Source organism: Paramormyrops kingsleyae, chromosome 3 (assembly GCF_048594095.1).
Source record: "Paramormyrops kingsleyae isolate MSU_618 chromosome 3, PKINGS_0.4, whole genome shotgun sequence".
Taxonomy (NCBI): domain Eukaryota; kingdom Metazoa; phylum Chordata; class Actinopteri; order Osteoglossiformes; family Mormyridae; genus Paramormyrops; species Paramormyrops kingsleyae.
The window spans coordinates 29,061,599-29,083,514 of NC_132799.1; the positions used below are offsets into that span (position 1 = coordinate 29,061,599).

Here is a 21,916-nt window from a genome sequence, read left to right on the forward strand (position 1 = left end):
TTTTGGACAGTTTCCTCTTTATTGTCGATGTAATTTGTCTTCAAGACATTAAGCTATCCTCTACATGTAGACATACCCATAGTTTTTACACAGTAACACAAGCTGCAGATATTGCAAGGACACAAGTTGCATTGCTTTGCTCATAATGTGGGGGGGGGGGGGAAAGGACAGTCTGTAATAGAAAGAGATCACTGTTACCGTGAGTGGTCAGGATCTGCTTAATAAATGCAAAGTCACCCAACTCTTACCACGAACAAGTGGAGCGATCCGCGGCAGTGTTGTCACTATAAACTGCACACTGGATATTTCTGAACTGGACATGCTGTAGGGATTCTGGCAGCCCAGCTCACATTTGACCATACTGTGACCTGACCAGTTTGAATGTGTCCCAGAAAGCGCACGGATGCATTGTACAGGACTGTACTCTACACTCAAACATTTAAAACTACGTCTACTCTATAACACTTCCTATTAAAATAATTTAGAACATATTTCCCCTGTAATACTTGTTTTCAATATAAAAGGTAGATTTTCCTGAATACAAATCTCAGTGTTTAAATAATTTGATTAAAAATAATACCAGCATATTCCAAAGCTCTTCTCTTGCTGCATTCTTAACTTCATATTTCCTCCATCTGATCCATTTCTCCCCTCATCCATTCCTGCACTTTCTGTAGCTGTTCTGTTTGTCCCATCCACACAATTCCCGCCCTACTTCCTGTACCTGATCCATTCCCATCCTGCACTTCCTGTAGCTGTTCCGTTTGTCCCATCCACGCAATTCCCGCCCTACTTCCTGTACCTGATCCATTCCCATCCTGCACTTCCTGTTTCTTTCGTCACCAAATCCTCCGATTTCTCAGTGTAAACAGTGATAGCCTTTGCCACGTGCTGGCTTTCAGTATCGCTCTGTAAGACAACTGGCACTAGTGAAATGGGATAATACCACAAGATTGAACATTTTTACTCTGAAATACAACCTCTATTCAGCTCTGGAGGCTCTCGCTCGCAGGCACCCGCTCTGAGCTGCGATAGGCCCAGACCAGACCAGACCGGACCAGGCTGCCTGCCTGGCACAGATATTCATGGGTGTAGTAATAATGGGGCGGCCATCTTTGATTCACGGTCATTTTTATGCAAAGATGTAACAATCCGGTAATGATGAGAAATGCCCACAGCGCGGACCACAGCATACTCAGTCCTGGCTGGTGTTAACAGATGAGGCCCACATTCACCCGGGAGGAATCTGCAGTCTCAGGCACGGTCTTTGTTGTGCACCCAGGAGCAGAGAAAGATTAGTCAACAGCACTACTAACCGAGAAAACCAGCATCACTCCATGCCTCTGTTGGCAGGAGGGCACAACCACTGCGCATTCGTAAAACGTGAAAAATAAAGCTTCAGAGGACAGTGGCCTCAATAATGATATTTCTGTAAATGCGTCTAAGAGCGGCTATTAAGTTTGCATACAAAAGGTGAACAAATATGAAATAAAGCTGTGACATATAATCAAAAGATCAGGACTAAATATATGCACTAACATATATTTTATCTGATATTTTTTCGTATATTATATATTTGACCTGAAGTATTTCGTGAGTCTCTACCATCAGTACCACTGCCAGCTGGCGCAAGGTTCAAGGCAGAATACCACGCCGTGGACAGGAGGGCGTTAAACCGCAGCCACGGCGCCAAACCTGTGCCGCCACTCACCACGGCTTTGGTTTTCCTCTGTGGCTTGACGTGAAATCAGACGTGAACATGACCAGAGTTTCACAGCGTCGATTCCAAAGAGCAGTAAAGGTTTTGTGCAAAGGCTCGTTACGGTGACGTGTTAAGGTGCTGGGCTTTTACATACAGTGCTAATATGCATTTATAATCCCTTTTGAACCTCCCCCCACCCCCCTCCCCATCTCCCCGCCAGGGTTACAGAAAATCCCCTGCTTGGTATTTTATGCATATTGTGGCGACAGGGAGAATCTCCTTGCTGGGTGCAGCCTTCTCCTCCTGCCACCTGGTGGTGCTGTTAGTGTCCTGCTAAGAAAAAAAATCTGGTCATACAACAGACAAAGAGGAGTTTAAACCAGGAAACTAAGAATTCCTTCATTTTTAGAAAACATTAAAAATTCACATTAAAAACAGCTCTCTTACAATAACTACTGTACACATCCCAATTCCTCTAAGACAGGGCAAATACAGATGGGGATTAATACATATCTGTTGGTCATACTTGTGATGCAACTGCAGCTAAAAAAGTTATTAAACCAAAACTGCAGCCCATGATTCTACCAAACTCTCAGTGGCAGGAAAACATGACCCTCTCTCAGACCCAGCAGCAGAAAAACATGTTTCTTGACTCCTCAGTTGTCTCCTCCACACTGCCCCCTGCTGGTGCCCCGTATCACTTACCATTGGTGGCCGATTTACTCTTTCCTCCAGCGGTCACCTGACAAGTGTGAGACACAAGCAAAGATTAGGCCACTAAAAAAAGATGAGTGACCTGGCACCTAAATGTCGCATTTTGTGTCCAGCTGACATGTTAGCCTCACTGACCTGCAACCCACGTCCGTCTTCCCCTGCGAGTCCGACCTTTGCTTGCATTCTGACTGGCATCTTACGCTAAATTTGGATCAATTTCACCCCCCCCCCCCCCCCCCGCCATGTGCAAACCAACAGCGTAACGTGTGTCAGTGCTGTGAGAGATACCATCACCAAGCTCAAAAGCACTCTGTCATGCAGGCAACATCACAACACACGCTTCAGAGAAGACAGAAAGCTGCCTCCTCAACACGCCTCAACACTCAAATGAGGGGGAACGCAACCGGTTTTGCCATATCTGCCAAATACACAGGCAAATACACAGGCAGCCGTGACGGCCTTCGACTGGCCGCTCGCAAAAGTGTCATTATCTCCCCCGTCTGGTGCCCGTCGGCTGAGTGAGTAAGATGTTAAAGGTCATGCAGGGATCTGAAGCACCATTTTCTGTCCTGGGATGTTACAGTCAGAGGATTTCAGCAGCAACCAGCTTTGAGTGAACCTTAGTGACCACAACATACACTCAGAGTCAAAATCCGACCTGTTTCACTCAGTGGGGTTTTAAGGTACTGAAAACGAGACAAAACAAAGGTAAGACCACGTTCCAAGTTATGACACCTCCTAACAGGGCAACTGAATCCATCCTAAACATAGATGAAGCCAAAAATGATGTCTTCCTGCGAGTCGGCTAAACCACCTGAAGGGGGCGTACCTTGTCAGGGGCGGAGCCCTTGTTCTCCCAGAGGTTACGCTTGTTGGTGACATCACCAGGCCTCAGGTCCTGTCAACCACAGCAACACAAAAGTATATGAAGCTGTCCAGGAGGGAAACGTGCGGAATAGCGTACAGGCCGTACACAATTTGCCGCAGCCCAAATAGATTCCACCACTGTGAGCTCAAGGGAGACTCACAGATGCCTCCTGATCTCTGTCAACTGAAATCAACTATGTTAAAGAGCAGAAAGAGTGGATGCAGTAGTAGGTTTCTAGAACTTGTACAATACCTGACCTGGACCACAAAGCTAGAGAAGTGGAACAGAGAAATCCTTCAGGATAAAGAACCGTCAGGGAACACCGCAGAGAGAAAAGAGGACAGGAAAAAGAAGCAATCTAGACAAAAGATAAGAGGAAAAGGAGTGAGGGGGAAACATCAAGACACACATAGTGAGCCCTTTATAACTGAACTGCTTGGTGTAACTGCTAATTGTTTGATACTTTATCCATCCAGCAGAGGGAGCTCTAGTAATATAGATTAAGGATTCCCCTATTGTGCTGACAAGCAATGATACCACACCATAAATCTTACTGTCTCCAGGTTTTAATTAAGTTCTGGTGCTCTAGAAACAACTGGAGTAATTGTTTCAACAGGTATAAAGACTTGACTGGTCATTTTTTTCCCAATAAAGAAAAAATGTTTGTTCTAACCAAACAATGATTTTTTCCACAAATGGTTGAGTCAAGAAACAGGAAATAACCTGTAGCCCTCAGAAGTTTGTGACGGTGAGGCTGCAGATAAGCTGCTTGATAAACACCAATGTTACTCGTTACTCAATGTTACTCGTTACTCAATGTTACTCGCCCGGCATGGAGCGCTTCTCGTTTACCATGGGGCTGATCTGTACAGCGCCTGCTATCCGTCAACGGCCCACCATAAAACGCTTCCTCTACGCTGTTTCCGCGAACTGAAAACACCCCGCAACCTTTTGTGAGGCTTTCGACTCCCATGGCGAAGCACGTCTGGTGGCCAAACGTTACGCCCTGCTGTCACTGGGATTCCTGTCCCCTTTCGACATTCTCGCAGGACAGCCAACGTGCTCTAATCGCCGAGATGACTTACGACGGGCTTCCCTCCCCCGCTTTTGCTGCTCTCTGGGACCTTGTTCAGCCAGTCATTGATCCTTCCGGCGACACCTATCTTCATGCTGGCTGTTTCCTGAAACCAGCAGGAGATCGGAAAAAGGCGACTAAGGGTTAAAGACTGAGCGGGTGAACTTAGACCTCCAAGCCCATAGGGAGCAGCAGAGAGCCCAACCTTGTTAGTAGAGCCTGGGGTTCCGGCAGAGCTGAACACATTCCCTCGCTCCCACATGCTCTTGATGTTGCGGACTCCGTCTGTTACCACAGGCAGGTCGACGGCTGCCGACTTGGGGGCCTTGACTTCTTTGTTGGTCTACACAACAGAAGAGGATGGTGTTACTCTCCAAGTGGTTTATAGACAAACAGACAGCTGCGTCACACCTCAGTCCTTCAATGAGTTTTTGATTATTTGTCTGCAGGTGTAAACCACCGCATTACCTGAACAGCAGTGGTGTACTGCTCCAGTCGGTTGTCGATCTTGGACACGATGGGGGAGTGCGACGTCTTCACGGAACTGCAGTAAACAAAGGGAGGTGCAGGTCGTCAGAGCCCTGGGGGGGGGACACATCTGACACCTGGCAGTCTTTTAAGCACCGCTTCTCAACAGGGGGGTCACGACCCAAAGGTAGGGGTCATGGCGTGAGTGGTTAAAAGAAATTTAGAATCATTTTTGTAATGTCAGATTTTCTTTTTTAACTGCACAAAGGCATTGTGCTACTTCCTAGTTGCTATTACTGCAGTGACTTGCCTATGTTCTCTTAAGGATATGAATACCAGTGTGTGTGTGTGTGTGTGTGTGTGTGTGTGTGTGTGTGTGTGTGTGTGTGTGTGTGTGTGTGTGTGTGTGTGTGTACGTGTAGTGGGGGCAGCTAGGTCCATGACTACTTGATTTACAGTACATAAGATGATGGCTGTTCCGCGCTGTATTCAGTAAATTTGTGTGTTTTGACTGCGGTGTCAACAGGAGTGAGACATGGTGACCGGAGATGCACTGACCTTCTCTGGGCTGACTTGTTTAAGAACTCCGCCCGCTCCCCGATCTGAAAGGAAAACACACAAGGCTGTGTTTACTGCACTATGCGTATGCAAGTCTGATAAAACACAATCTTAGGTCTGTGAAACTCCGCGCTACCCCCCCCACCCCCATGGTTTTCTTAGGGAGAAGACGGACAAGCACGTGACTCACAGTTCCTATATATCCACGCAAATGCATCCGTGCACCAACCGTGTGCCTCAGCATTCATCCAAAACCATGACCTGGATTCATCTGCCGTGAAATTTTTTAGATTTATTGCGGCGCCCCTGGGAAGCTTTGCGTTTTTCTGGCTTGCCGGTCACGGGCGGAACGTCTCGAGGCCCGGCAAGCGAGCACCGCTTGGACGTCCACCCCCCCGCGGCTCGTGATGGGAAACGTGACTGCGTGCCCCCCCCCCTTCCCCAAAACCGTCACTGTCATCTGGCCAGAAAAAGCAAAGCCTCACACAGCCAGCTGTAGCTGTGGGAACAAGACTGTCGTCCTCATGATAAATTACCGCAGAAGATGGAAACAGCAAGTTTTCCTGCAGTGTTTAAAAAAAAAAAAAATGGCTCACTACACTTCGGCTTAATGTGGGAGTTCCCAAAATACTCGTGACAGGAAATTCCCCAGCCTCAATCTCATCTCAAATGGCCATATTTAAGCACAATTAATTCCGTTAACCTAAGCGTTTCCAAGCGTCCTTCCAATGACGCCATCTGCCAAAGTTGAGGATTGTGAACGTGCAGGACAAGAACCTGTGTAGAGGAGAAGGAAACGCTAGGGCCTGGTTACTAGTATTAGTTAAGCATTCTGCTGGTTAGAGGGTGTGAACAGCACCATAGATTAGTGATTACCAGCACCAAGTTACCAAGGTTACTGTTGCTTTTGTCTAATTCGTGATCTTTACAATTTAATCCAATATTACTTTGGCTGAGATCTTAGACAAATCCTAACATTTAACTCTTTTCAGTATCTAAACTATTTATTTAACTACTGAACTGCACAAACGGCTCCTTTCACCCTCTGTCCTGGTGGACCAATCCCGCAATGCCTCGGATCTCTCTGTGGCAGCCAGTCCTATGTTTTCCCAGGAAGGGAGCAGCAGTGTGGGCATATTTTTGGCGCGGGTCAAAGGCGGACGCCCTCCCTCGTGGGAGCGCTTGCAGCTGCGGGGCCCGACCTTCATGGATCCAGTCTTGGGCCCCAGGCACTGGAAGGGCCTCCTGCTCTCGCCGTCGGCGCTGTCCTCCACCCGGTGCCTCTTCTCCGCCGCCTCGGCTCGCCTCCTCTCGATCTCCTGCTTCATCCTCCTCTTCTCCTCCTGCCCCACACACACAATGATTTCTAAAAACCCACTAACCCAACTGCTAACCAGCTAATCAAAGCAGACACATCACCTCCCTCAAGGGTACAACAGCAGTCCTCCCCATTTATCCTAGATGTCACCCACCTCCTCCTTGGCCTTCTTGTCCTCCTGCTCCTGCCTCCTGGCACGCTCCTCCTCCTCTAGCACCTTCCTCCTCTCCTCCCGCCTCCTCTTGAGGTCCTCCAGCTCGGCCTCGGCCTCCTGCTGCCTCTGCCGCATTCTCTGGAACTCCTCGCTCTCTGTCTCGCCGCGCCTCCGCTTCAGCTCCTCTAGCTTGCGCTCTGCCTCCTGCCGGGCTGCATCTTCCTGCTCCTCCTCAGCTGAGTGCGTGCTCCCCCGGCTGCGTATGCACACAGTTATACATATTACGCACACACACACACGACAAAAAAGGGAAATCCTGCCTGTTAGTCCGGCTTTGGCCTGGCCTACCTCAGAGTCCTTTCCGGTTTCCGGTGTCTGGCCGTGAAGTCGTCATTCAGACCTCCGTTCGGCTGCTTGGACTGTGGAGAGTTTTCCATCTGGGGCGAGGCAGGCTCCGGATCCCCGGCCGGCTTCTGCTGGCCAATGACGGCACAGGACCCAGGAACTCAACAGGAAGTCCCGCCTCCACACGCCCTCCCTTAGCCACATGCTTAAAGACGCCTCACACAAACGCCTTACGCTCTTCACCAGTTTAGGTCACACAGTAGACATGTCCATGTACTGAATGGTGAGTCCATAGACTGATTTGCTCTGGGTAATGGTTCGAAACAACACTGGAATAAAGCTCTCTCTCATTAACAGACATTCCATGTTAGGGATTTCAATTTCAGGGAGGCAGATGAGGGGCATCCGGGAGGGTGGGGGCACGGGCCAGTACTTGGCTAGTATTACAGTAATAACGTATGTATATATATATATGTATATACTGCTGACGGGGCCAGCAGTGGTAAAATCTGGGGCGAGGCTGCAGCAGTAAAACTTCTTGCCGGTTAACTTTACCACGGCTGAACAGCAGGAGGACAGATCTCCGGGACATTGCGCGTCATTTGCGGGTGTCAGGGAGCTGCTGTCCATTTGCGGGAGGGGTGGGATGTCTGGATTAAAGATCAGTAGCTTCCACAGGCCTCCCCCCCCCCCTCCCCACCTCCCCCCAATAAGGAGTGTCCCGATATTCACACTTCCTCTTTTCTAAGGGACCATTTGGGCTGTTCTGGGGTCTCCTGTACATTGGAGGAAAGAGGAGAACTTACTCCACAGCAGCATGACGAATATGTTCAAAGGCAGGCTTTCATTTACAAGCCAAAACGCGAAGCAGCCCATCGGAAAACAGGGGACACAGGCTTACATAAGACCCGCTGCTCACAAGGCTTTTACACCAGTCACACCCCTTACCAGTTTGATTTTCAGTGTAACACACCTGAACGCGCCCATCTGTGAAGAACTGCGCTCAGCGTGCAACTAGCCCATGTTTTTAGTTTTAGATGTGCAAAAGTTTTCACTAAATCGATTCCATTGCTATAAATATGAGTGAACAAGGGGACAAGAATGCATCCAAGAGTGAGTTAAAATTTAAAAATCTGAAATTTTCATCTTAATTTTTAAGAGTACAAGATAAGGTAAAGCAGGGGTCTCCAACTCCGGTCCTGGAGAGCTACTATCCAGTAGGTTTTCTATCCTACCTGGCTTCTGATGAGCCACACCTGTTCTCAGGTAAATACCAGGAGCAGGTGTGACTCATCAGAAGCCAAGTGGGACAGAAAACCTACTGGATAGTAGCTCTCCAGGACCGGAGTTGGAGACCCCTGAGCTAAAGTAATCGTAAAGTGTTTTGAAATGAAATTTAGGTTACAAGTGGATGTTAATTTTTTCTATAAACATTACACGATTCTGTAAAAAGGTTTTACAGCGACGCATCTGTCACATTATAGCAGAAATGCGTAGCATTTATAGCCTGGAATTTATGGCCTCAAGTGTTTGGAGGAAATGAAGCAAGATGATAAAAAGGAGAAACTCTTACCTCATCCCGAGAAAAGGACCTCCTCAGCATCTCCTCGCAGACCTTGATGTAAACAGGAGACGTCTGTGAGACACTGGGAGGTCTACAACATCCTGTAAACCGTGAGCGGCTCGGAGTGGAGGAGAAGCACGGTTTCGGGGATTATCGTCTATTCCGGCCTGTCGCATGCCTTTCTGCTTGGAAATCCCGCAGTGTGCTCCGCCACGAGGCCATAAGTGTCAGCGTGCTGCAAGCGACCAAACTGTGACCTGCCTTCACGAAACGGCCTCATGATACATAGACAAACCCACACGGTGACCACACTGTGCTTGAACCGTGCCTTCAGAAACGTGCCGTGACCATATCGTGACACGCAGTGATCACACGGCATACGTGAGCATATAAGAGCACGAAGAAGCAGTGCAGAGTCCGGATAACTCAACTCTCAGTCCTGTCAAAGGCCCCGCAGATGAGTACGGATGAGTTTGAGTTATCCGAGGTCAGAGAGACAGGCCACCTCCGGGGCCAGAGAGACAGGCCACCTCCGGGGCCAGAGAGACAGGCCACCTCCGAGGTCAGAGAGACAGGCCACCTCCGGGGCCAGAGGAGCCCATACCAGCTCCTGCTCAGACAGGCCTCCTCCTCCTTCAGCACCTTCCCCTGGCACCTCCTGCTCTCCTAACTCCTCCTCTGAGGTCCCTTCGACCTCCACCAGTCTCATCTCCTCCCCATCCTCCTCCCCCAGGGGGACTACAGCGCCCCCTTCAGCTTCGTTCCCCGAAACGCCTCCTTCTTCCTCTTCCGCCTCTGGCCTGGATATGGCGCTTTCCGCATCGTCGTCGGAAATCACAGGCTTTTCGCTTAACTCTGTATGGGACCTGGCCGGTCGCGCCGATACCGTTTCCTACGAAGTGAAGCAAGGGCACCACTCTGATTAGCCCCCACAGACTATCCCCCCCCACCCCGACTCCCCCAAAGCTGACACACCAGTACCCCACACCCAGGAGCTTCAGAGGGGCATGAATGACCCTGGTAGATTTAAGGGGCACAGCACTTTATAGGGGCCTCAATAAATACCAGCAGGGCCCCCCACACCCAGAAAAATATACCGTGGGGGGAATAAATGTGATATTTTGTCAGGGGTCACAGAATTTTTAGCTGTGCCCCTGATTCTGCCTCACATACACCCTGTCGGTGAATTCATAAAACCCATAAAATACAGTGAGCAAAATCAAAACCAACATAACCAACCTGCTCGCCCCGGAAGGACCTCCTTGGCACCTCCTCTTCCTCCTCCTCAGGCTCCTCCTCTTCCTTCTCGCCGGGCTGGCTGCTTTCGGGCTCCCGCCACTGCCTCTCTGCCGCCTCCTGCACCCTGCGCTGCCGGCGTTCCTCACGCTTGGCCAGTCTCTCCAGGAGCGCATGGTCCCCCTCCTCGTCATTGTGGGCGGCCGCGTCCCCCTTCCCGCCGGCCGCGTCCCTCTCCGCCACGCTGCCGGGGTGGCGGACACGCGATTTAACGCAGGTCAGTAAAACGCTGGGATGAAAAATCAACAAGTCAAATTTGAAAAACATCTAAAACGCATCTTAAAAGTGGACAGCCTCATCGCTCGCCAAACAACATAGTGAGGCGTTTTTCCACACCCCCATGAGGGGGCGCTGTGGAGAGGGCGATTACTGATGTTGACCACACAATAAGGGCCCCTTTTGCCACTTGTAAATGGTAGCAACTCATTAATAAAAAGAAAACTGTTATAACTTGTTTAAAATAATTTACAATAAATGTTACAACCTAACTAATAACCAGATTATAAACCATTCATAAACCCTTTATATGGGTAGCCTTATTGTAAAGTGGCACTGACCATACTTATTTTCATTGAGTGTCATTACTGTTCTTAATGGATCAAAACAATTCTCTCTTTATTAATTAGATCCATCCAGATTCAGGTATGTCTACTGTAATCATTAACTTTCAGCATTAAATTTAATTCAGTGTGGTTAGTCTCATTGAGACACTGACTAGCCCCGCTATTCCCATTGAAATTATAAATATTTACGCAGCCTGCTGTAAATCTGTGGATTTCCACATGCACTTCCTATGAGGATCTCGCCGTTATATAAACGCATTTATAGAAAAGTAAACAAAAGCCCAGTTCTAAAAACAGACCGTAACATTTCTGCCCCGTTCTCACACTCAGCCAGCTGATGCCTCATTTTTACATCTCCTCAACATCAGAGCAGAAACAAACTCACTTTTCTTTTAACTCGAATTTCTGCTCTGGCTATTTCCCGTCACGCTCTCTTGCCGAGGAGAGCGTCCTCCTACTGAGGGCTACCTGTTGCTATCCAAAGCCTCGTCCTCCATTGCCACAGTGACCGGCTCCTCGAAGTCCTTGCTCTTCATCCTCTCCTGACGAGCCCTGCGCCTTCGCTCGCGGGCCGCCTCCTCCTCGTCATCCTCGTTTCGCTGGTACATCAGCCTACACACACAGAAGGGGCACAGCATCCATCTTTGTTTACAAACGTGCAGATTATTAGCCACAGATTCAAGCCACTGCACCAGAGCAACCTTGGCTTGTGAATATGATTTTTTTTTGACTGTGTGCACGCTATAGGCTCTTTGGCTCTGAGCAGGGGAGTTCGTCTCAGTGCAGAGTCACATTTGTTATTGTTCTGAAATGTTCGGCTATAAAAAGATAAGATTCAGCAGCTCTGCGGTGGGGGCAGGCTTTACGGAGGGGAAATCACACGCTTTCAGGAACACAGAGGGGCTGAAAAAGCTGGAGATGAACATGCTGTGAAACGTGAACGCTTCTACTTTCCTTTGTCCAAAATTAACATGAAGAACGTGATCCCCTCCCCCCCCCCCCCCGCTGTTCCTCAGTCTGTTCCCACACCAGGCCCGGAGAATGCCTGGCTTCAGTGAAGTGCCACCCCCCCGCAGGAGGCGCTCTCACCCAGAGGCCCAGAAACACTCCGCAAACTCTAGGTCAAAAGGTCATACAGCATTGTCGCCCCCTGCAGGCCAGCTGCTCCCATAATCACTGGTCCCCTCTGATAAATGCCTATACTGTCCTGCAGCAGCACAGGACCGGGGGCCAAACGGGGCCCCATACTGTCCTGCAGCAGCACAGGACCAGGGGCCAAATGGGGCCCCATACTGTCCTGCAGCAGCACAGGACCGGGGGCCAAACGGGGCCCCATACTGTCCTGCAGCAGCACAGGACCGGGGGCCAAACGGGGCCCCACATGCCTTGAAGCCTTAAACCCGCCCCCACTTCTCGCTAGACCGTGGAACATTCTAACAGGATATTTTTTCAGGGTTAAAAAAAAAGCAGTCAAAACATTCCAGTGAGTTCAGAGTTTTCCTGGGACAAGCATGTGGGACAGAGGCTCCGACAGCAGGAAAGGCGGGCAGGATTGTGAGAGACTTCTCTGCAGCAAACGTACTGTTTGCAAACAAAATATTGGGGACATGGCAACAGAAGGACATGACTGGTTGCAGAACACAGACACACACACACACACACACAGTAGTTTAATGTGGCTTACAGTATATCTGCTTTCTGCACTGTGTATGAGGTGCTTAGCTTCTGTTGTACTGAAACATTATTATTGGCTCCATCCATCCATCCATCCATCCATCCATCACAGGGTCCTAGGTCCTGGAATCTATCCCAGGAAGCTCAAGGCTACGGCTAAGTACCAGACTTCAATACTTTTTTGGCATCAACCGAATTACTTGGATACTATCGGGTATCAAAAAATGCCTCGTCTTTCTGTACCTAAGGGCTAAATGTCATCGGTGCACACAGCCAAGAACGCAGCGATATTAAATGTGCATTTTGGCCAAAAATCCTCTGCTGAGTTTCCTCAGTATATCTATGTCTGTGTCATGATCGGCAGGTCTGCTTTACTGCCGATCGCTAAGAGACTAACTTGGCAAATCGCGATTAACTTATAGCCTAATACATCTGACTGTCAATCACACAAACATTTTGCAGGTTGCTTATGACCAGTTAACCTTACTGGGCTCCTGGGCTGCTCAGCTTTTCAGGGGAAACCAAACCACAATCTGGACTGTATGCAGCGGTTCCGTTTCTTAAAGGAACAGTAGCTCAGAAAGATGAACCGTATCATTTTCAAATTACTTCCTTAGTACCAATCAGGTTGAACCCAGATGATATCAGCCTGCATTTCAATATAGATTAATAATTGGTGTCAGTTTCTGCAGACCTACAGGCAAACAGAGATCTTTGATTTTAAAGTATATACCTTCCAGCCATATATGTTCTACTGTTTTTTGTTTTTTCTTAAGTACATACTCAGGTACTGCAGGCAGTAGGTGAAATGCTAACCGGGTGGAAAAAACCATTACTGGGGTTATTTTAGATTGGCTATGTTTACACATTATCCTAACAAACACATAAACAAACAAACAAACATAGATTGGTATAAGCATGTTTCTGTAGAAATTTCTCAGCTGTTTCGTTATAACTACATAACCAACTCATTGCATGTGTGACTCTGCCGTCTGTCTAGGGAGTGTAAAGAACCTGGAATTCATAACAGTATTAACGCTTTCATTCATTTATTCATTAGAATTTACTTTTCTGCTGAACTCCTACGTTTGTGTTACTGTTTTTTGCTTAACCGTCAGCAGCAGTACCAGCCCAATGAACCAATGCTTTCAGAAATTTGCACGCCCCTGAACCCTCAGTTAAATATCTTTTGTGATATGAAAGTTCTGATTGTGTAAAAATGCCAAGGAGCTGAGAAATAAAAAGGTTTTTCCCCAAACACCTAATGTGCAGATTAAGTGGATGCGGGGGGAAGTTGGTGCCCCCCCCCCCCCAGGCGAAGCCTTAACTGGCTTCAGACACGTCCGTGCTTAGGCCCAGGCTGCTAAGCGTCAGGTGGGGTGACCGTGCCGAACTTGAAGGGTCCACTGCGTTACGCCGACGCCTCTAATGGAGAAGAGCAGCACTCCACGGAGCCACCCGGAAAGTGAGCGCCTGGAGTTCCTCAGAAAGGGCAGAGAGATGTGTGTGTGAAACGTGTTTGCAGCAGACTTGATTACAGAGCCGCGGGGGCCGGACACAGCCGGCTGCGGATTCCCTCACGTGTTTTCGGTTACTGCGGAAAGCGGTCGCATGTGTTGCGCGCGCGGTGCAGTAGTGGGGAAGCCGTCGCATTATTCCCATTAAGATTGTGCTGCCTTTCTCCTGCGCTTAATTTGAAAAACGTGCCTCTGCCGCTGTTACACTGCTTTTTGGGGAACCGAGTAACTGCACCTTGTGAGGCATGTTGGGGTGGGGGGTCGAGAGTAACGACACACGCTCGCGGAAATTCATCTACTTCTGTCAGAAGAAGACAACTGATAAAAGCCGCAGATACTCGTGTGTCCATAAATGACGGAGGACCCTCAATGCAGACTGGATTCCGGATTTGGCATTTTTGCCACAATTCGACACACTTTCAAAGTGGCAGTAATGGAAAAATTTTATGAGTGTGACAACTAAATTAACATCGCAGACCACAACAATGGATATTTTGGCCCTGAATTCCCATACGTCATTTTGAAACAATTCTAAAAAACAAAAAAAGTGAACTCCTTCCAACTATTTCTTTGTATAAAAACCGGCACAGGGGAGGGGTGAGTATAGTGACATGCAAGCTAAATGAAAATTATCATTTTTAATGCCCCTGCAGTTATGAGCCAACTTGTAAAGTTTTTTTTTTTTTTTTTTTTTTAAACAAAAAAAAAAATGGACACAAACTACGAGGACCAGCATCCAAAAACTGCAAGATCGACAAAACGATAAAACATCCTTCTGAGATCTGTGGGGGAAAAAACTGATTAAAATTTTGATTTTGACAAGGAAGAGGAAGTTGCCAAGGTTACAGCCTCACATGTGTGATGTCACCTTAAAGCCCCAATTCTGCTCTTTAAGGAGTGACAGAACGTAGCGGAGTAGCATGTAGTGCATGAGAGTTATGAGCAGGGTGTCAGCTAGCCCTAGGCAAGTTTAGCACACGGATCAGAAGACTTTTGGGGGCTGTGAAGAAGGTGAGACTGGCCACTCCTCTCAGAGGGGTGTCACACCCCCCCCCCCCCCCACACACACACGGAGCCTCCCATAATGTGACGTCTGAGTCCTGCATGGCCGTCTGTACACGAGGTGCGCGTTACCATTTAGCTGGTCTGACAGCACTGCGACAGGCCTGGGGGGCCGGAGGCTCACCTCTCTGCCTCCACACGCATCTCCTCGCGTTTCTGTCTCCGGAGCTCCCTGCGCCGATCGAAGTCGTCGTCCATGGTGGGTCCTGGATGGGGGCTGGATGTCCTGCTGTTTGGCCTGAAAACGACACGGAGACTGACGGTGACCGACAGCCTGCTGACCTTTAACGACGACAACACACTATGGTAGGCCGTCTTATTTAACTCAAATAAGGCCTACTGTCTCTATAATGCCATCCAGTCTAAGAGGCTGATGCAGTGCTGCGTCCCACTGGCCAAACTTACTCCTGAGGAATGCAGTGGCATTCAGTGTCACACAGGAGGCCCCTGTCCCTGTCCCTCTGAGCCTCTGCCTCTCCCCTATGCCACCCTGCCTGTGGTCCACATGAGGCTCCAGGCCCCAAAAGCCTGACTTCCAGCTTACTCTGGCTGACCAGGGAACACGGAGCAGGACCGAAACCGCACAGGGCACTGACGCGGAGTCGCAGTGCAAAGCAAAAATCGTTGCTCCCAAACGGATTCCATTCCCTATGAGAAACCCCCCCGAGCGGCTGGCTCCACTATGGCGGTCAGGGAAAGCAAAGCCTCAGGGGATAATTACTGCAGCGGTGTTTGCAGGGAGGGGCTGCCTTATCGGAGCTTTGTTAGGATTCCTCTCCTGGACAACCTGCTTCATGGATTAATCCATCTGCATGTTTCAGTGAGGTTACCCCCGCAGTGCTTCTCCCCACACGGTCCAGCCCCGACATCAAACAGACACCTGATTGGTCACCGCGAAGGCATGGGCGCAGTTCTGGGACGACATGTACTGGCAGTCGTCTGCAGCTCCATATGCCTTCATTCGTAACCGTGACGACAGCAGTCCCAAGGCTGATCCCAGAACAGCACCTAGCTGACAGTGTTGATTACTCCTGTACTGATTACGAGGATCAGGAGGAGGTTAAGATTTTTCCAGAAGCACATACGATCGTCCCGTTGGCCCTAGGCCGTATGGCCGTACTGTCCCCAGCCCTGCCTCGGCGGTCTGTCACCTGCAGAGAGAACACCCTAATTCTGTCAATCGGTCAGGGGGTGTCCTCACTATTATACAAAAAGTGTGAACCACATTTTTTTATGGTACAAAGTCATCATCCGTTATCTATACAAACCAAAAGCATTTCGGAATTTAAAGAGTTTACATTCAAATGCTCATCACTGTCATTGTACTTCTGACAGTTCCCATAGATGGATATTTACTAAAAAGAGTCTGATTCACCCTTACAAGACGGGAGCTTGTCATATGGATTTTCCACATTTATGTACACGGCCACCCTGACAGCTTTATGGGACGTTTTTATTGACCCCTCTCTTGCTACTAGTGCTGCTCTTTGGTGACGGTCCCTTGGCGATTCAGCCTGCATTCCTAAGCTTCATTTTTTGATCTGCAGAGATGTGCGAGTCAGGGAACACTTACCCTGTGAAGCAGCTCGGGGAGTGAACTTTTGTACTGGACCGTCCCTTTAAACCCAAGATAGTGCTTAGGAATGCAGATGAAAAGAGCTCATTAGGACATGTGAATGGTAATTACCCTCGTCTGTCTCCAAGTTTGTTTTCCTTGACTTTGTTGACAAGCATCAATACTAATGCTGGGGAAAGGTAGCCAAAAGCACTGGGATGAAAAAGACAAGGGCAAAGCAAAAAAGTCCCAAGGGCTTCTGGGAAATAAACAACCCACCACGATGTGTCAGTGGGAGCAGAAACACTGTCCTCTCCTTAGACTACCTAAACTGAATCTGGTCACCGGGTGGCGTGACAGTTAAGGATCCCGCGATTCTGCAGGTTTCAGAACAGTCGTACCCTTAAATCTCGAGCCACAGAAATGGCTCTGTAAGTAATCCTGCGCAAAGCAACTGTTTAACGACGTGGTAGATGAGTTCCAGTAGTGGTTTCTAACGGTAAACCACGAACATTCAGTTTTCATTTTTACCACTTAAAACCAGTTGCCAGGACATGGAGAAAAAAAAATAATAAAATGAAGTGCACTGCAGCTGCACATTTCAACGGAAAAATGCTGAATTTTGCAGAAAATAAATCATCTGAAGCTGACTTTCTTGGCATCACTTCTGCGTCTACTGCGTGCGTGTTCTGACAGAAATGCCAGATCTTTCCGTATAACGGGACCGTTCCGTCACTGTACAGCGGGCCATAGAAGACCTTGGGAAAGATATCGTCCCTGATTATCTCTGGTCTACAGGGATTAAGGATCTAGGTCCTTATCTTCCACATCACTGCTCCGGAACACCCCTCCAGTAATGAGCGTTACATTAAACCTCCACTGCATGCCTGTGTACACCTCATGGAGCCACCCAGTGAGACCACACCCCTGTGGGAGGTACCACTGTATAACCCCACCCTCAGATCACAGACTGTTGGCGCTACTCTGGAAGTTAACAGCGCAGAAAATGTTACGTTAAAGGTCCTAGCCGGAAACGTGATAAACTCCTGGTCACTTTTCAAAAAAAAAAAAAAAAAAAAAAAAAAGATACATTCTTCAATAATTAAGACTGAGCTATGAATAGCCTCTGAGCGGCACAAATCTGTAGCGAAGCTGTCGTCGGTTACATTACTTCTTAAGATGTGCAGCAACCACGTCACACAATGTTGGCAGCGACACATCAGCATTGTAGTGCCAATCAGGAGACTCAGCGCTGACTTAGTAAGGTTCTAAGTGGTGGATGAGCCAATGAAATCCCTGGTCCTCCACTAAGGGAAATGGCCAATCGTGCAATGCATTATTTATGTATTATTCATACACATATACATATACATATCTCTCTCTCTCTCTCTCTAGGTATGAGTGTAGTGCTACCTGAAGGGAGATTCCCTCACTATTTCACCTGGGCCTCTGATGAACATCTAAAAGAAATAACATGTGAAGAAATCAAGTTTAACTAAAGATGGAAATAAGAAGGGAGGCGAGATGGAGATGAATCTGTTCACTTTGACTCCATGATGTGGGCACTGGGCAGAAAAACCACCATCCAGTCTGGTAAACACCCACAAACTAATTCACCCGACAGCTCCTCCACAGAGCGAGAGTTTTACCCAAATGCATTGTGGGACGGACAAAGTCTGCGTGCTTCAAAGTAGCTCAGAGAGACGAAGTTCAGTGCGCTTTCTTGGAGCGTAACCTCCTGGCTTGGCATGATGATTTTTGTCACAATAACGAATCCTCTCTTTGTGCGGTTCTAAATATTAAAATGCATATTTATAAAGGCCAGATTGTGCTGGGGGAGGAAAAAAAACAACTTCATCCCCATAAATCTTTGCAGCTGAAACAACGGTTATCTAGAGCCTTTGTACAGTGTCGGATACGTGCCCAGATCTCCAGGCACTTTGCCACGTAAAAATACATGTTTGAAACCTCAGAAACACACTCTCTCCCTCTCCGTGCCCAGTCTGGATGAAGAATGCTCCCAGAGCACTAAGAACTATGGGACTGATTCTCCTGTTTGGACAGTGCATGTTCTCCACTCTGTCCATGTGCACTGTTCTAACCACAAGGAAAATCAGGCTGGACAATCGTTTCCACATGGACGGGGGCTGCAGCTCTGCTCTCCTTTCCACATCTGCGGCTGATCTAGCCTTCAGAGCAGCCCCCCCCCCCCCCCCCCCACCCACCCACAAGAGTCACAAAAGGAGGAACTCCTTACACCCTCCTGAAAGGGACAAGGCCTTCTCCCCCGATCCTCACTGCTTAGCAACTGATCAGAAACTCATCATGTGCGCCAGGGTTGGAAATAACCAGGATTTTATTATGATAAACCAGAAAAAAAGAACAATGAAGCCAGAATACACTTCATGGTGGCATATGGAGGATGAGCAAATCCTGCGCAGTAGAGCACAGTAGGTCCTCCTTTACAAGGGTACAGGACCAAGTTGGGGTGCAGTTCACCCGCTGAGAAATCATCCGCTGCAGTAGGGGGCAGCAGTGAGTCTGGAACCTCTCTCAGAAAGCACAGGAGGCTAACATCATGAACAAGATATCTGCCCTCACATCTGGTTTTTAAACTAGAAAAAGTTTAAAAAAGCATTCCTCATACTAGGAGTGATGCCCCTCCCTGAACTGCAGGAGGCGCACATGTACAGGGTGTCCTCCTGGATTGGAACTTTATCCTTGATGAAGGTGTAGGGTTCTTATCTGTAAAAGATCAGCTCAAGTCTAGGCAAGCCCCCACCCTTTTCACTGTTAACCCGACTGACCAATACAGCATATGACTTAAAGCATCTTAAACTAAATTAATTGCTTTATACTTCAAAATGCAATTATGCTTGCAGTCACATCTATAAACATTTGTTTAATTGCTCACACGGTTGACGTTGCATGCTTATGCCACTGAGAATTAGCTAATGGATTCAATTAATTTATTATACAGCGCCTTTCACAAGAGTCACCCTGAATTGCTTTACATGGGTGTGTTGTGACACATTCCTGCATTATTTACACGGAATATAAATAGGCGACAGAACAGCAGGGTGAACATGTACAGGACCCTTCAGCGGACGTTGCTCTGAACCTGAATGAGTCATTTCAGCTTGGAACCCAAACGTCGGGGATCTTCGACATGCACAAAAAAAAACCAAACACGCTCGCTACATGCAATGCTACGATCCCAACACTCCCTCCCTCCGTTGCACAGCAGAAGCTCACGGTGAACTCCACACTCCTCATCAGGAGACTCTCATCTTCATAAAACCCCCATCTCACTCACCACCAATTCCCACTGATGTCTGGACCCCCCGCCACATTCCGCTGCGAGTTGACTGCACGGTTCTCCCCATTTCCAGATGTTTGTATTCTCTGTTTTACCCACACAGCTATTTGTACACAGATGTATGAAAAGGCTGTGAGGCTGACCAACTGACATTTTGCTGCTAGTTTTCAGATAGGTTGACAGATAAGATGGATAGACACACAATCTCAGAGGACAGTGCGGGTTTACGGGAGCTGAATGCACACATTTAGACAGTAAGGGAAGCACTCGCCAAGACATAGAGCTCTTCATCTTCGTAGTACTGGTCACTGATCTTGTTCACATCAGTGTCGAATCTAAACCTACATCCTTTGTCACAGGGAAGGGAAGCACCCAGTCTCTCTGCAGGCATCTGCCTGAACGAGGCTGATTCTTGGTCTGACTGATAGAAAGGAGCCCAGTAAATGCCCCTCCGGGGGGGGGGGCACGCTATCGGGAAGGATCAGAAGTGAAAACCTGAACCTTTGAATTGCCGTGCAGACGATCAAACGGCTGCTTGGCATCACTCTGCGAGACCAAATATGGTAAAAGAAATTACTTTTCTCCCCTTAAAAACATGCTCAGTACGAAGCACGCAGCCCCCCCCCCCCCTCCCCCGGAGGAAGAGGGATGATGTTTGTTTTCCCAAGAGGAGACGTGACTCACTGACCAGTATGGATGTCCACCTGTGCACATTTTTCACAATTATTAGTCTTTTAATAGTAGCCTGTGATGACCCAAAATCAGAAACCACGAGATAGGAACCTAAACCTGTCACATCAAGGCTTATGGATCCCAACATCACTGTTTTATGGGGGGGGGGGGGGTATTTATAGTGTTTCATGAAGTTTTACTGGTCTCCTCTTGGCCAAATGTGTGTGCAAGGGCCTGCATACTGTCACACCGTCCACCCAAAGCCTGCCGGACCTGGACATGCTTTTGCTGGGGGGAGGGGGCCGTCGCATGGCTTTTGCTGGGGGGAGGGGGCCATCGCATGGCTTTTGCTGGGGGGAGGGGGCCATCGCATGGCTTTTGGACCGATTCTCCTACACAAGTGCATGGTAGGGCTGGCCACTTCCCTCGGGGAGGTTTCTGAGGTTCCTCACCCTCCTCCGTGCTGGAGGACAACCCCCAACCCCCCCCCGTGACCCCTATCCAGATGGCGTGCCGAGTCAGGTGCTCCCTTTTCATCACGCAACTGCCAGTGATCCTCCCTCATAACTCTGAACGCCATCTATGAGTCCAGTATTTCTACCAACAATATTTATCTACAGTATTTTACGCAATGTAAAATGTCACCTTAAAAAAAAAAAAAAAAAACTTCCAGATGTGTTGAAAGCTCGCTGGACTGTGGGTAATGAATGAACTACCGAAACGGTGTACGCCAACATAAGCTACTACCAATCTGACAGTACATCGCGCCCACCATTTATCTGAAAGACTAACATCTCCCATTGCTAGATAAAGATGACAGTTTAATGTCCTATAATCTGCATTTGGAGAGCCGTTAGCATGCGGTTACCACAGCAGCCAGTTACTGGTTAGTGGCAACATGGATAGCTACCAATACAATCACTGCAGTTATCAGTGATTACTTTTTCCTGCACTACTGTCTGTCTACGGTTCCTCCCCACATGTGGAGTAAAAGTCAAAATGATCAGATGAAAATTTCATGACACAGGGAGAGGATCAGTAAAAAAAAAAAAAAAAAAATGGTTTTTTTGAAGATATTGCTGAATTTTGGGACTTATAAAAGCAAATACCCACACGATCCCTTTGTCGTCACTGTAGTTCGAAACAGGCTTTCACTGCTCAGCCTGAATTTCACACTTAAGCACCTGAAACCGCCCGCTTGAACAAGGACAGAGAAATTATGTAGAATCGTGGCCTGGGCAAATTATTCATGTCTGAATTTCCCTGACACGGCTGAAGAATTTCGCAGGAATCGCATGACCGAGAGCTCGTCCGCTGATGGGGCCACATTCCTCACATGAGGAGACAGAGCCCAAGGGCCTCCTGATGGAGATGATAGGACCGCGCTGACAGAGGGCCAGCGAGATACGGCGGCTTCAGGTTACCATGGCGAGTCAGGCCTCAGCACGCGGGTTTAGCATTAACAGCGGGGGATTCAGGGGAAAAAGAGAGA

The 21,916-nt window shown here is 48.4% G+C and overlaps 1 protein-coding gene across 8 annotated transcripts in view; it reads right to left on the minus strand.

Annotated features, from left to right (window-relative positions):
- LOC111843089 (uncharacterized) overlaps positions 1-21,916 on the minus strand; it is a 31,024-nt gene continuing 9,108 nt past the window's right edge. For 2 of the 8 annotated variants that reach the window (XM_023810319.2, XM_023810318.2), the window contains exons 2-18: positions 15,003-15,116; positions 11,094-11,237; positions 10,006-10,291; positions 9,371-9,658; positions 8,776-8,817; positions 7,937-7,978; positions 7,206-7,330; positions 6,858-7,113; positions 6,588-6,728; positions 5,386-5,429; positions 4,828-4,903; positions 4,565-4,702; positions 4,370-4,465; positions 3,246-3,314; positions 2,552-2,617; positions 2,408-2,444; positions 1-2,035 (exon numbers count right to left, since the gene is read on the minus strand). In XM_023810319.2, the coding sequence (XP_023666087.2) occupies positions 2,025-2,035; positions 2,408-2,444; positions 2,552-2,617; positions 3,246-3,314; positions 4,370-4,465; positions 4,565-4,702; positions 4,828-4,903; positions 5,386-5,429; positions 6,588-6,728; positions 6,858-7,113; positions 7,206-7,330; positions 7,937-7,978; positions 8,776-8,817; positions 9,371-9,658; positions 10,006-10,291; positions 11,094-11,237; positions 15,003-15,076 (1,935 nt within the window). In that variant the 5' untranslated portion in view covers positions 15,077-15,116 and the 3' untranslated portion in view covers positions 1-2,024. The remainder of the gene's footprint in view (positions 2,036-2,407; positions 2,445-2,551; positions 2,618-3,245; positions 3,315-4,369; positions 4,466-4,564; positions 4,703-4,827; positions 4,904-5,385; positions 5,430-6,587; positions 6,729-6,857; positions 7,114-7,205; positions 7,331-7,936; positions 7,979-8,775; positions 8,818-9,370; positions 9,659-10,005; positions 10,292-11,093; positions 11,238-15,002; positions 15,117-21,916) is intronic. The other 6 variants (XM_023810321.2, XM_023810320.2, XM_072710071.1 and 3 more) reach the window with 6 other exon arrangements.